The sequence below is a fragment of the Trachemys scripta genome, chromosome 14, assembly GCF_013100865.1.
Source record: "Trachemys scripta elegans isolate TJP31775 chromosome 14, CAS_Tse_1.0, whole genome shotgun sequence".
Classification (NCBI taxonomy): domain Eukaryota; kingdom Metazoa; phylum Chordata; order Testudines; family Emydidae; genus Trachemys; species Trachemys scripta.
This window is the reverse complement of record NC_048311.1, coordinates 3612837-3627111: the sequence shown is the minus strand read 5'-3', so window position 1 is coordinate 3627111 and position 14275 is coordinate 3612837. Positions and strand designations below refer to the sequence as shown.

At 43.6% G+C, this 14275-nt stretch overlaps 1 protein-coding gene across 1 annotated transcript; it reads right to left on the bottom strand.

Moving 5' to 3' along the window:
- Nucleotides 1–229: 229 nt before the first annotated feature.
- On the bottom strand, nucleotides 230–8122 carry LOC117887160 (L-amino-acid oxidase-like). Its single transcript, XM_034789470.1, has 7 exons — nucleotides 8095–8122; nucleotides 6958–7172; nucleotides 5367–5479; nucleotides 4311–4512; nucleotides 3485–3553; nucleotides 2277–2413; nucleotides 230–1433 (listed from the first exon to the last, which is right to left on the bottom strand). The coding sequence occupies exons 1-7, from the start codon at nucleotides 8105–8107 to the stop codon at nucleotides 632–634; spliced, it is 1551 nt and encodes a 516-aa protein (XP_034645361.1). The 5' UTR covers nucleotides 8108–8122; the 3' UTR covers nucleotides 230–631.
- Nucleotides 8123–14275: the final 6153 nt, after the last annotated feature.

Sequence of the window (14275 nt, the reverse complement as noted above, 5' to 3'; positions counted from 1 at the left end):
GAGCCTAGGATTTCAGGCCATCAGTGCATGCCTGGTTTTGTTTATTTGAACTGTTAGAAACATGTTTTGAAAAGTGCAACTGACTAGAATTGGTTTAGGAATAAGCTGTTCTCTCAGCCTTACCTATTCCATATCATCACTACTGCAAATTATCATAGTTTACAACTGATGAACAAAATGAAAGCAATATTGGATTATTTCCAATTATTCTTTTATTGATAGGATGCTACAGAACAATATTTTTTTCTATTTATAAAGAACAGGTTAGTGCTTTGTATTTGATCAGTAATGATTTTGATTAATGAAACAAATTAATTCTGTGGAGGTTTCTATACTGTAGTAGTTTTATTTAATATTTCAAAGGAGACAGAACAAGCTCAGTTTACATACACTGGATTTGGGGCCAGATCCTCTACTGGTCTTGAGTGGTTTAGCTCTATTGACTCAATGGAAATACACCAATTTTCACCAGTTGAGGATCTGTCCCCGTGAAGGAGATTATCAGTGCAGTTTCTAATTCCCTCCTCAGTGTCCAGTGCAGTTGTGCCTTCCTTAAACACCCATAAAGCAATTAAAATCCACATTTTTGAACCCAGTCAACCTTTTCCTGCTCCTGCTCTTGTTGTTCTTGCTACTTCTGCAGCTGATGTTTCCCCCACGACGGATAGCTATCCCTGTGGATGTTCCTTGCTGCTCTCACAGCAGATTTCACAGCAGTGTCAATCCAGCCATGAGGCAGGGCTGTGTGTTCTCCTGCAAAGTGGACCCTCCCTTCATTCTGAAACAAAGGCCCAGGATAGTGAGCAAACTGGTAGGGGGTGAATGAGGCAAATGCTCCCATGGAATGTTTGTCCAGATTCCATCTCTGTATCACGTGTTTATCACAAACAGACCGGAGATGGTCCTTAGATACATTGTGGATTTCTGCCAGGTCCTCCAGCACCACATCGATGCACTTCTTGTCACTCAGGGGAAGAAAGAATTCAGCGTCGTTGTTCCACGTGTAGGAAGCCACAATCACCCCCACCCCACTAGAGAAGTTGTGGTTGGGATAGTAGATGAATCTAGAAGGACGATCTGTGATTGACGGCCCACCTCGAATCCCATCCTTCTCCCAGAACTTTTCAGTGCAGGCCAAGGCAACCTTGGTGGCGCTGGCATAGTGAATGGAGCGCAGGGCATGGGTCTTATTGGAGGAAAGCGGTGGCAAAAATTTGATAAGTCTCGTGGCTTTTGCTGTGGCTGTGACAAGGACATAATCAGCCATCACTGAGGAGGGGCTACATGTGTCGTGTGCACTATGGTACAATACTTGGACCTTGTTACCAATGTATTTTATCTGCTCTACTGTGCAGGTCAGCTGGACAACTCCAGGCATAGACCTGTAGAAGGCCAGGGGCAATTGGTCGAATCCCCCTGTGATCTCATCAAAACTGAAAGAAACAAGAAGTGATGGGTGAAAGAATTACATTAGTAGCAGAACTACGATTGTTTTTAGGGACAACAACAAAGTGGGGCCCCTTTGAGATAGGGTCTGTGTCTGAGACAGATCCTGCCTCAAAGAGTTTATGCTCCAGCTAGATAAGACAGATAAAAAAAAAAAGTTTATTATTGTCATTTTACAGAAGGGGGAACTGAGGCTTAAGTGACACACAGACCTGGGGCCCGGAGGGGAATTTCAGCCAATGCTGGGGAATTCAGATTGTGCTGCACAGGGTGAGTCAAAATTATGGCCCAGATTAAGGAATCGAGGACTATATTGCTGACAATATGACCCATTTGATGACAGAGAGTGCTTCTCTCCACACATTCTAACTACCGCAAGGGGTGTTTCCCATTGGTAATCTGGAGTGTCTGCCTCTATCAACTACAAGAAGAAGGATATTATTTATTTAGTTATTTACTCACATTGCAGTCACACAAAGGGTACATCTACACTGCCGGTGCAGCAAGACTCCCAGCCTGGGTCGAGAGACTCAGGTTAGTGGGGCTCTCAGTAGCGCTATAGAAATAGCTGTGTAGACAGTGCTTTCAAGTTGCTGCTTGGGCTGGAACTTGGGCTCTCAAGCCCACCCATCTCCCAAGGCTACAGAGCCCGAGCTCCAGCCCAAGCTGCAACTTCAGAGTGCTGTCTACACAGTTATTTGTACAGTGCTAGTAAAATCCCCACTAGCCTAAGTCTCTCACCCTCTCCTAGAAGACTCACTGCCATGGGCAGCCCACTGGCAATGTAGACACCCCAAAAACCTTGCAATTTAAGTACATTCGTTTCTCACCCGTCTTCATGAAAGAAGATATTAAACTCCATGAGAGAGTTAAGAAATGACCTGTGGAATCCAGCACCCTCATTCATCAAGTCTCCAATCATCTGTACAGCCCCAAGGCTTAATTTCCCTTCTTTAATCAAGTACTCCTGGGAGGGGAGAAAAGGGAGTAAAGTTGTTCTCTCTTCAGGCACAGGAGGCACATTTATGGAGGTATCATTGGGGAAAGATTTGACTATCATGAAGAAGGAGAAGATAAAAGGTTATTTTCAAGTTTTATATGGTGATGATATTGTTGCCCCTTTTTGGTCTCAGCCATTGCCAATATCCAAGGCCTTGCCTGGTTCTTTCTGTTTGAAGGAGAGATTGACAATGTGAGTCAGGTCTTTCTTTGCTGCAATCCTGTCTATTTAAAAAGAATGGATACAAAGTCCTGTTTCCCTGAACACAGTAGAAACAGTCAACTGGAGGCAATGTCCCTGCTCAGCAATCGAAGTCTGCATTTCCAGCAAATACTGTGACCAAAAGCAGCTCTCTTTTGTTTTCCTCAAAGGGCCATGTTAATCACTACTACTCTCTGTTTCGCCTGGATTTCTCCCCTTCTCACACACACAGACATGGCTGCAAACAATCAGTCACCTAACCTCTGCAATCAATCCTAGGGAAACCATCAACCCCCACTTATGATTGGCCTACCCATGCAGCTTGATAAGGCCTTGGGCAGTGGCTTCCATTGCCTCCAGCTATCTAACTCCAGAAAGGAGCTTAATTGCTTCTCCCATTTAAACTGAATGAAATGTGTTTAGCATGCCCATCAACTTTAACCAGGTCTGAGCCTAACCTATAGACTAAAGATATGTTTGATCGCCACCATTAACACCTTCCAGCATAACAATATTAAAATAATAATTGAAGGAAATATGAAATTTCTGGCACTTAGTCCTTTATTTTCCATAATCTTGGCCAGAAACAAACCCCTGCCCACTGAGGCTGCCAAAAGGAGAAGCCAATCCCAATAAACTGTGCAGAGCTTCATAATATGCTGTTTTCCCTCATTCCTTTATTGGTGCTTTGAATAAACGACAACCTCAACATGAAAACCAGCATCATTAGGTTTCATCAGGATAAAGAGGTGCATTTTACACCTCTCTCAGAGCAATTTTTTCAGACTTTCCATACTCATTTGGATTTAAAGATACTCAAAGGCCCATATCCATTACCTTGGTGGAAAAGGAGTCATACCGATCCAGCAACGCTCCACAATCTAGACTCCAGAACTGCTCTAAGGCCTGTGTTGGAACCATGCATGGAAACATTCATAGACAGAAAGAGAAATATGATCACAAAAACACAGGACCAAATTCTGTTCTCCTATATAACTACCTAGGTACTTGCATGATATCTGCAGGCTTCATAATCACCGATGGATTTTATTATTTTATTCCCAAAATATTCCTTTGGGGTAGGGAAGAATCAGCTCCATTTTACAGAGCACATAGCTATGGCAGCAACTGAACCCATATCTCTTGAGTCCTAATGCAATGCCCTATCTACCAGACCCTAATTCCTGTGTGTATCCCTGAGACCCCAGTGAATGGAACTGAGTTGCATGGCATAGTCTACAGCCCTGCTGTAGTTAAATGGCAGGATTTGATCCCGAGTTCACTGAGTGGGAAACAAAAAGAGGTGTTACTTTTCAGAAGTGCCGAGCATCCACATTTTGGGGGGTGGGGGGAGGGGAAGAAGAGGGGCAGATCACATGTCATTATTCCTGATTCACATGGGTGAAAGTGAAAGAAAAACAGGACCAGATAATCTGCCCTGGTAAATCCCCTTCATACCACAACAAGGGGAATTATAGCACAGATTCTCCTAACACTGGATGTATTCCGGATTGGAATGGTGTTGAGAAGGGATGTGTTGGGAAAAGAGACCAGCACATACTACAGAAGAAGAGACCCCCTGTGCTGCAGTAGAAGTTAGGGCCATTTTTCAGAATCAGGCTGGTAATTTACTTTCCTTTATACAATCGACCAATAAACATACCTTCTGCAGAATTCCTTCATAAAGTTCCTTAGCAGATTTGCCTTTCTCTGAGGGAGCCACAGTAAAATTCAAGATATCAGGGTTCTGTCTGATATTCCCAGCTTTTGTCCTGACACTATTAACCAAATACCAGGCGTTGTCATCTGTCTGAGAGAACTTGTTTAGCTTAAGATCAAATTGCCTAATAAATTCATGAACAATTCTGCAAAAGAAAGAAAGGCGAGAGTCAAAAAATATGAAAACAAGATATATGCTCCTCTGACTATAAAAATAGTAAGGTAAATATGTGATTTGTCTCGTTCCCTTCCTGAAACTTCCTGACTCCAACAGATGTTCTTAATGCTGTAGGAATGATAGATAGATGATAGCTAGACAGATCAATTGATAGATCCTGATCCCCGTCTAAACTGATGTAGTTCCATTGATTAAATGGAGATACCTGGTATGTAGTAGCTGGCTGGCTGGCCCATGAACTGGTAACTACAGCTGTTGTACATAATAATCCCATCTCGCTGTTCTGCTTCTAAATTGTAGCTTGAGTTCATGGTAGTTTCGTTTGAAGTCAGGGTATATTTATGGTACTGGTGTTTATTTTTTAAATAAGCTTTTGTTCCATATAATTGTTCTGAAAAAATATTCTATTCTATTTTTGTTCATATACTTCCTCTCAAAACCATTGGGTAAAGTGTTTTATGAAATAGTACAACTCAGTTTAAATCATTTTGGCTGATGAACAGTCAATATCTATTGTCTGGCTTTATTCTGACTCAGGGCTTGATACAACTTCCATTAAGATCAATGGGAGTTTTTCTGATGGTTTCATGGAAATTCAGTCATGCTCTCACTAATCATCAGTTCCATAATTAGGGCCTAATCCTGAAAACACTTATTGCTGAGTGCATTGTTTACTACTGGCCAGATCCCACCCATGTCAATGAGACTAGTCAGCAAGTTTTAGGATGCTGGATCTCATCCTTAACCATAGCAGAATTCTGCAAAACTGGGCTGTTCCTTTCCTAAACAACTTACATGACTGAGGAGTGGAAACTGTATTACCTGTGGGTGCTTGGCAAACGCATGGCTCCCAACTCCACATACCAATCATGTGTCTCATCTCGATAGGTCCTGACTCGTCCTCCCACATGACCACTGGTTTCCAGAACTGTAACCTAGGAACAAGCATGGAAAATGGAACAAGCAGGTGCAAAGGACAAAACTTTCAAACCTTGGTGACTAAAATTAGGCAACTGAATCTACATTCGGGCAACTAGATAATGAAATAAGACCCTGATGTCTCCACACCCACCAGTTCCTAACTCAACCAATAAATGTGCTAGGTACATTGCACATCTGAAAATTGCACCCATTTATTTAAGGTGGGATTTTCAAAAGTGCTCCATGTTGGTTGAACTGCACCCATTGCAGTCAATGGGAGCAGAGTGATGCCAAATCTGAGTGTGTCTGAAAAATCTGAGAGCCAGTTCTACGCTCCCAGGTGTTGTCAGCATAGCTTTGTTGGTTGGGGTATGAAAAAAGCACACACCCCAGGCAACATAAGTATGCTGGCAAAAAAAAAAAAAAAAAAAAAAAAAAAAAACCACCAGTGTAAACATAGCTATGACAACACAACAGTGCTTCTGTTGACATAGCTAATGTCATTTTGGGACGTGCCCTTACCATACTGACTGAAAACACCTCCTTCTGTCAACATAAGCTGCATCTAAACTCTGCAGGAATACTAATAGAATTTGTAGTGTAGGCAAGGTCTCAGCCTTATATGCTGGTATAATTTATTGATTTAGAGGGAATATTTTCTAAAGCACAAATAGTGCTGCACCTAACTGCTGTTGTGCTTTGGGTAACATTCCTGTAGTTGCTTAACTTTAAGTACCCAAGTTTGAACATTTTGTCTAGAAGTTTTCCATATAATCAGGGTCACTGGAGTTCACAAAGAGCTTAGACTGGGATTTACAACTCCCTAGGCTTCTACGCACATCCCGGCCTTAAAGACAAATGGATTTATGTGGAAGTTAAATAGTTCATAAGTCTTGCACTGACTTCTCTGTGCAGGGGTGAAGATCATTTAAAGTCTTCACTGGACTGAAATTCACCCCTGTTGATTGTGGCATGTAAAGAACGTAAAAAGAAGGCAGAGTGAAGGCTACCAATAGCATATCAATTCTCCCGTGCTTAGATTTCTGTGAGATAGTGTATGCGCTGTACAGATATTGGAATTTGAAAGTATATTGCTGTAACTTGTCACGTTCTAATGGATAGAGTTATTTTGAAAATATAGCTTTTTGGGGATTTGTTCCTTTTTCTATTTCTTATGATAGTTACTGTAACTCCTCCAGCTATACATTAATGAAGGTTCAGGGAAATGTTCCAAGACAGAAATGGGAAGAGGGAGCCTAAATCCTATTGAAATACAATGGGAGTTTGGCACCCAGAGTCCCATTATTGCCTTTGAAAAATCTCTGCCTTTGTCAACGAGGCTTTTATTTCTTTCATGTGAATTACCCTTGTTTCATTTTTAATCATTCTTTAGCCTAATCACCTTTATTTCTCAGAAAAGAAATAATGAAAAATACTCAAGCCAGCACTGACTCCCTGCCTTGCTCTGACACCTCTCTGTGCATAGAATTACCATGTGACCGGCATCTCTGAGAAGTTTGGCAGCAGTGAGTCCACTTATGCCTGCCCCTACAATGACCACCTCCACTGGATGAGCTGCCTTTCCGAGCCCATTTTCGGCAATCTTCACCAGCTCATCGTAGTCGGGATCATCAAGGCAAGATTCAGGAAATCTAGAGAAACTCTCAGACCATAGTACAACCACAAGGAGAAACAGCCTGGAAAGTGCTGGGGACATATGCACAAAGAAAAGCATGGTGCAGTGAATGAATAATGCAGTCAGTGAAGCAAACTCATTCTCTGAAATCCAGATGGCATCACTGAAATTACACAAATCAGTCCACAGCAGAGCTAAAATCCAGATAAGGGTGTGCAGCAAACCAGCCCTGAATTACAGGTACAAACTAATTACCCAAAGAACTACAGAATAACACCCTCCCCCCTTTTCCTTTTGAAATGGGCACCAATTTCACTCAGGAAACAAAAGTGTCAACAATTTCCTTTGAATAATGTGACTTGCTTTAAACACTGATCCTACAAAAGTTAAGCACATGAGGAATCTCATGGAATCATAGCATTAGAACTTTGTCCTTTATTTGTGCCACAGCTTTGAGGAGAGCAGAGAAATTGTAAATGGGTCCCCCAACATCTTAGTGCACTCGCTCAGAGGATTATACAAGGTTAATGACAATAAATGTATTTACAACGTCAGAGTCTGATCCTACCGCCATTGAAGTTAATGACAAAACTCCCATTGCTTTCAATGGTTGAGGATCAGGCCCTTGATGACCTAATTGTACCATGAAATACCCACATAGATGGGTATGCACTCTCTCTCAGTCTCAAAACAAACAAATAAACAAAAAACCCCACACAACACACTAGCTACCATTATGGCATGATCCAAGGCTCATGGAAATTATTGGGAGTCTTCTCATCAATTTCAGTGGCATTTGGAATGAACCCTTACAGAGCAGAAAGTGGCACCGAAAAACAAATCCAAAAACATACCTGTCTGAAAAGAAGAGGGAAAGAAAAGTATGAGGTGACAAAGAGAAAGATGCAAAACAAGAACTCATGTTTAAGATGGACTAATAGGCAATCTTTACCAGTCCCAAAGCAGTGTTCCCAGTGCAGTCATTTCACTTACAGAATCTGTCCATGTTTCCACCAGTAGGACAAGTCATCAAGTGAGAACCTTCATTATATAGCCTGAAGAAGGCTGGCTCAAAAGAAAAAAGTGGTTCAAAAATTCCTACCAATCAGTATGTTCCAAATATTGAGAAATACGTAATTAAAAATTCTAGAGGTGGTGAATTTCCAATCTAAAGACCCACCTCTGTATAGTTCCCTCCCTCTTTCAGTTACACCCTTTCATCAGGAGACACCCGTTTACTAGTACCCAAGCAACTAATTTTTTCTGGAAGTCCCACACATGTATATACCCAACTCATACATATATCTGTCTTCATCTCAGCAGAGATAGTTGAAGACATAATTCAGTATGGATTCCTCTCAAAGAGGGTCTGAATCCCCTTGAGGAATTTGTTGATTTCCAACAAAAATAATGTTATGAAACATAAGATAGCTAAGGATGTTTCCCTATTTTACCTCCAGCAATGAGGGTTTCATTTATGCAAATAGCTGTGCACCTGACCTAATCAGGAAATTTTGTAGCAGCAATATCCTGGAGGGAAGGTAGCCCCTTCACAATTAAGGTTGCAATTATGTAGCTCAGTGGCTCTCTACCTTATCAGATGGCTGTAAGCCCTTCAGGAGTCTGATTTTGTCTTGCGTACCCCCAAGTTTCACTTCACTTAACAATGGCTTGCTTTCAAAATCAGATATAAAAATATAAAAGTGTTGCAACCACACTGTTATTGAAAAATTACTTCCTTTCTCATTGTTACCATACAATTCTAAAATAAATTGATTGGGATGTAAGCAGAGTCAGGATGAGCTCTACCCTGACATCTGGTGGTGAATTATGGCGAGTGTGGAAAAGAACTCCAGGGGCTGATCTTGTTTGCATAGGCACACCCACTCGCCTGGCATGAAACAACAGCAACTCAAAGTGGTTATTTTGGCTGGTGTGGGATCCCCAGTTTTCTCTGTTATTGGGACAGGAAGAATAAAGTTTTGTTACCCTGATTCTGTGAATCAAGGCCAGTGAAACTGTTGTATGACAGAAGGACTGAGTGAGTCCTTCACCATTACCTAAGTAGCACTTGCTTGACAAGGGGCATGGATTACAAAACCCAGTGAAGGGAGAGAGGATGGAGACAGGTATTTGTACCTGATGGGATGGTCCCTCTCTGAGGGGTTGAAACACCAATTGCACTACCTTTTCTCTCCACTGTTGAATATCAGAGCTAACTTTGATTCCATTAAAAGTCTAGTTACAGACTGCTGAGCTGAATTCACTTTGGGCCAATGGTGTACTAGCACTGGGGCTCCCCTACTATGAGCTGAAATTGCTAAGAGCTGAAATCACAAAAGAGCTAAAGTTATTAAGAGCTGAGATCACTGAGGCTGTGTTAACTAGTGGGGGAGCCTGAAGCTATATTGCTAAGCAGCTGGCGGAGCAGCTAGCAGAGTGGAGCCTTGCGGGGACGGTTGGAGTGGAGCTGAACGTCTCACAGGTCGGTGAGCAGAGCAGAGCCTTGTGGGAGTGGCCCAAGGGACGGCTGAAGTGGAGCAGAGCTGAGCGGCTCACAGGTTGGTGAGCAGAGTGGAGCAGCTGCCAGAGCAGTTCGTGGGACGGCGGGAGCAGCTCACGGGGCAGCTGGTGGAGTGGAGTGGCTCGTGGTGAAGGCTGCGGTGGAACCCCGTCGGCCTCGGATCACGTAAGGTGCCCCTTAACACCCTGCGTGCCCCCCCCCGAACTCTGGGGCTGCACTGACCAGGGACAGAGACTTTGGGGGGTTGTTGGACTTTTGGGACTTTGGTGATCCTTGGGTTGCTGGTTTCAAGAACCCAAGGGAAAGGACACAGCCCAACTTGCTGGGGTGGGTTTTTTGCTCATGGTTTGTGTTATGAATCCTGTTTGTGGTGTTTTTCCAATTTAATGCTGATGTCGTTTACCTCATGTTATTAAACATTTTCTGTTACACTCAGACTCCGTGCTTGCGAGAGGGGAAGTATTGCCTCTTAGAGGCACCCAGGGGGTGGTATGTAATTGTCCCAGGTCACTGGGTGGGGGCTCGAGCCGGTTTTGCGTTATTGAAACGGAACCCCTAGATACAGAACCCGGCCCTTGTTGCTGCCAACTTAGATGGGCAGAAGGGTTACAGGAATATAAATATTGTACTTACATTTCAGTGTATAGTATGTAGAGCAATATAAACAAATTGCTGTCTGTATGAAAGTTTAATTTGTGCTGACTTCGCTCGTGATTTTTCTGTAGCCTGTTGTAAAACTAGGCAAATATCTAGAGGAGTTGATGTATCCCCTGGAAGACCTCTATGTATCCTCAGGGATACGCTACCCCTGGCTGAGAACCACTGATGTAGATGTTAGGATATAGATATTCAGGCCTGTCTGCAAAGGCCTATACTTTAAGAATTTAGGTGTATTCTTATGACTTAGCTAGTTGTAGAGGTATAAAAGAAAGAATCAAAATCACTGTCTGCCTGTGTAAGGGCCTTTTCTTACTGTAACAGTCTGAGGCCCTATTCTTAGGCTAAGCCTTTGGCTAAGCAGCAGAGGCAGCCTGTAAGCGGCGTCGGTCGGTCCACCGATCTACTAGGGGCTGGTGGGGAGCTACAACATCACTGGCCGGCCTGGGTTATGCCTCTGCCACTGGGGAATTAGCGGCAGGAAGAGCGCTAGCCAGCGTCCGGAATGCGCCCCTCAGGTGGGGGGGCGCTGGCAAAGGTCAGTAGCACGCCCCTCAGGCAGGGGGGCACTGTCAGGGTTATGGTCCCGACATGGGTCGGCTGGGTAGGGGAACACAGGCCCACCCTACACCACTGCGTTCCAGCCCAGGGCCCTGTGGCGTCAGAACTGGGGAGGGGGACACTGAGGAAGGAAACTGGAATCACGCTTGCTGAAAGTTCACCCCAATAAACATCAAATTGTTTGCACCTTCGGACTTCGGGTATTGTTGCTCTCTGTTCATGCGAGAAGGACCAGGGAAGTGAGAAGCTGAAGGAATAAGCCCCCTAACCGTAGATAAGCGCTAAACCATATAATGGCTCCCTCTTTTAAAATCCACAACCTGAGGAATATTGGACTCAAAATTAATAGGTTAAGCCTATGGCTGAAGACAATTGTTTTCTGCCTAATTTGCGGTCAGTTGAACAAGGAGTTCATGAATAATGATAACCATAGGCACAGACTTTGTCCTTTCCTGGGGGTGCTCAACCCCCGCTCTACACCAGGCCCCACCCACACTCCGCCCCTTTCCCCAACCCCCCATCCCACCTCTTCCTGCCCCCGCCCTGCCCAGTCCCACCTCCTCCCACCCTGTTCTGCCCCCTCTCCTGAGTATGCCCCCCACTCTCCCCTCAGCAACAGCTGGGAGGGAGGGGGAGGCACTGATCAGTGGGGATGCCAGTGGGTGCTGAGCACCCACCATTTTTTCCCCATGGGTGCTCCAGCCCTGCAGTCAGTGCCTATGATGACAACACACACACACAAAATATGTTTACCAGAGTTTAAAATATTGGGGCGGGGAGGGGAGAGGGGAAAGGCTGTTCCAAGAAAAAAAGAAAGAAGAAAGAAAGAAAACAGAGGAGAGAAAGTTTACTGCACTCATTTAGTGAAAATTTGATGTAAACCATCAAACGCAAGGTTAGGGATTCTTGTTTTAAAATTTTAGGTGCGGAGGCTTGGTAAAGACGGTGTCACATAGGCTGAGTCTGCCAATCAGTGCAAAGCCAGGTGGTCAGTCTATGATGAGGGAGCTGGAACTGAGACTCACCAAACTCATCTCACACAGGGCAAACCGGATCTCGACTAGATGGGATGGGAACAGCTGTCAGTCCTTGCTGAGCTGGGCTGGATTCCAGCTGGTGTCCCAGAGGTGCAGACTTTGTAATGCATTAGCCGCACCCTGAGGCATTTGGTCTCCCAGGAGGTGCTAATGGAAGTGGGGCATCCACAGCTATAATCTCCCTTACAGTACAAAGCAGAACCTTAATTACAACCTCATGCTTCAACTGCAAACACATATCACACTGCATAGTGCAGCTTGGCACACTTGTGGGCGTTAGAGTGACTAACAGCCAGCATCAGGCTGGCTGGAGTTGTTGAGACAGCATACTAAAGGATCTTTTTTTTCTCTTTGCTGTGTGCTCTCATTTCTAAGGAGTGTGGGTTCAAATCCCACTCCTCACATTACAAGATAGCAGTGACTCTGAAAAAGATTCACAATGGACAAGCAACTCTACATAAGCTCCCAGGGTGACGTTGTGGCCAGAAGGGCTAAGGCAGTCCTTGGATGTGTGAAGAGAAGAGTGGGAGTAGGGAGTTTATTTTATCTGTCTATATGGCATTGGCCAGACCAACATTACAATGTTGTGCTCAGTTCTGGTGTCCACACTTCAAAAAGCTTATTCAGGAAGGGCAGGCATGAAGAAATTGGACTGATGATACATCGTACATCAAGAATATATACACTTGTTCTGAGGTCCAGAAGGAGGTGGGAGACAGAGCAGTTGAAAGTCTCTGGGTAAAGGTAAATGGGATGAAAAATAAAGGTGACATCATGGTAGGGCTCTAATATAGACCACCAAATCAGGAACTAGCTGAACAAATCTTGGAACCTTTAGTAATTATCTTTGAGAACTCCTGGAGGAAGTGTAAGGTCTCAGAGGACAGGAGAAGGGCAAAGACAGTACCTATCTTTAAAAAGGAGAACAAAGAGGACCCAGGGAACTATCAACCAGTCATCCTAATGTCTATACCTGGAAAAAGAATGGAACAAATTAGTAAAGAAACAATTTGAAGAAACCTGGAGGTTATAAGGAATAGCCAGCATGGATTTGTCAAGAACAAACCATGCCAGCAAACCTAATTTCCTTCTTTGAGAGTTTTATTGGTGCAGTGGATATGGGGGAAGCAGTACACGTGATATATCTTGATTTTAGGATTTTTGATACAGTCCCACATGGCATTCTCCTAAGCAAACTAGGGAAACATGGTCTAGATAAAATTACTATAAAGTGGGTGTCACGGTTCAGGGTGACCACACCTGTATTTCCTCAACCATGTTTCTGCGAGGGCATCCACTCTTGGCTTTCAGCTCCCCAGCAGTTGCACACTCAATGTGTTCAGTTGCCTTTTTATACCATTTTATACAGAAGCAGATATTTAGTATACAAAGGGTCTCTTTCCCCAGGACTTATTTTCAAAAGGTTGGCTTCAGAGAGGGAGAATTTGCATTTTCCTAATCACTTCATCTCAAGGTATTTCCTAAGGAAATCCACTAAACACATTGTTCGAAAAATAACTTTGATAATCCTCCTACTTTCCTGATATTGTTAATTTTGTTTTTTTTTATAAAGATTTCCCAGTAGTACATAAATATTTCTATTACAAAATACAATGAAATCCAAATCGTGTTAACTCTAATTAATTAAGATATCATTTAAACTACATTGAATTATCTCAATTCTATCAGGTTTGTTCAAGAATTTGCACGATATTGTCAGTCCCTCTCATCTTCCCCGTACAGAAGTGGGTGTAAATAAGTTCCCAACCAGCACCCTAGGGGAATCCAAAAACTTATTGCTTTGACAGGTTTATTCCCTGGATGGCAGTTTTGCCATTACTTTTCACAAGTTTCCTATTTCTCCTTTTCAGTTGACAAACATTCTACATGGAAGCCAGCAGACATCTTTACAAAATCCATACAGAGCTGTTTGTCAACCCTTCTGAATCAGTTCTCTCTTTAGAACCAATGGGCTTAGCTTTCACGTGCCCCTTCCCCCCTCACCATAACTCCAAGACATTTGGGCGTAAACTTGAGACCTGGTTCTTCCTCCTGTCCCATTTGCTTTCTAGGGAGTGCGAGTGGGTCCCTTTTTACTCCAAAGGAAGAAATCTGTTAGGACTGCCTCCCTCCATGCTCTCAGCCATGCATTGCTTTTAACAGCAAAAATGTCAGGCCAGGGAGAGTCTTCAAACCTCCCTCACAGCCAAATTCCTTTCTCCGTCCCACCTCCCCTCAGGCTGTAGCCCGGGAACTCTGTTGGCCTAACCTCAGCTTTCCTGGGAGAGGAGGAGAAAAATTGATTCCCCACCCTCCAATGCAGAGGTCAGAAATTCACCATCCCAGCTGATCAGTGGTGTTGTGAAATGGTAGTGGCTTGGTGCTTGGTCCAGTA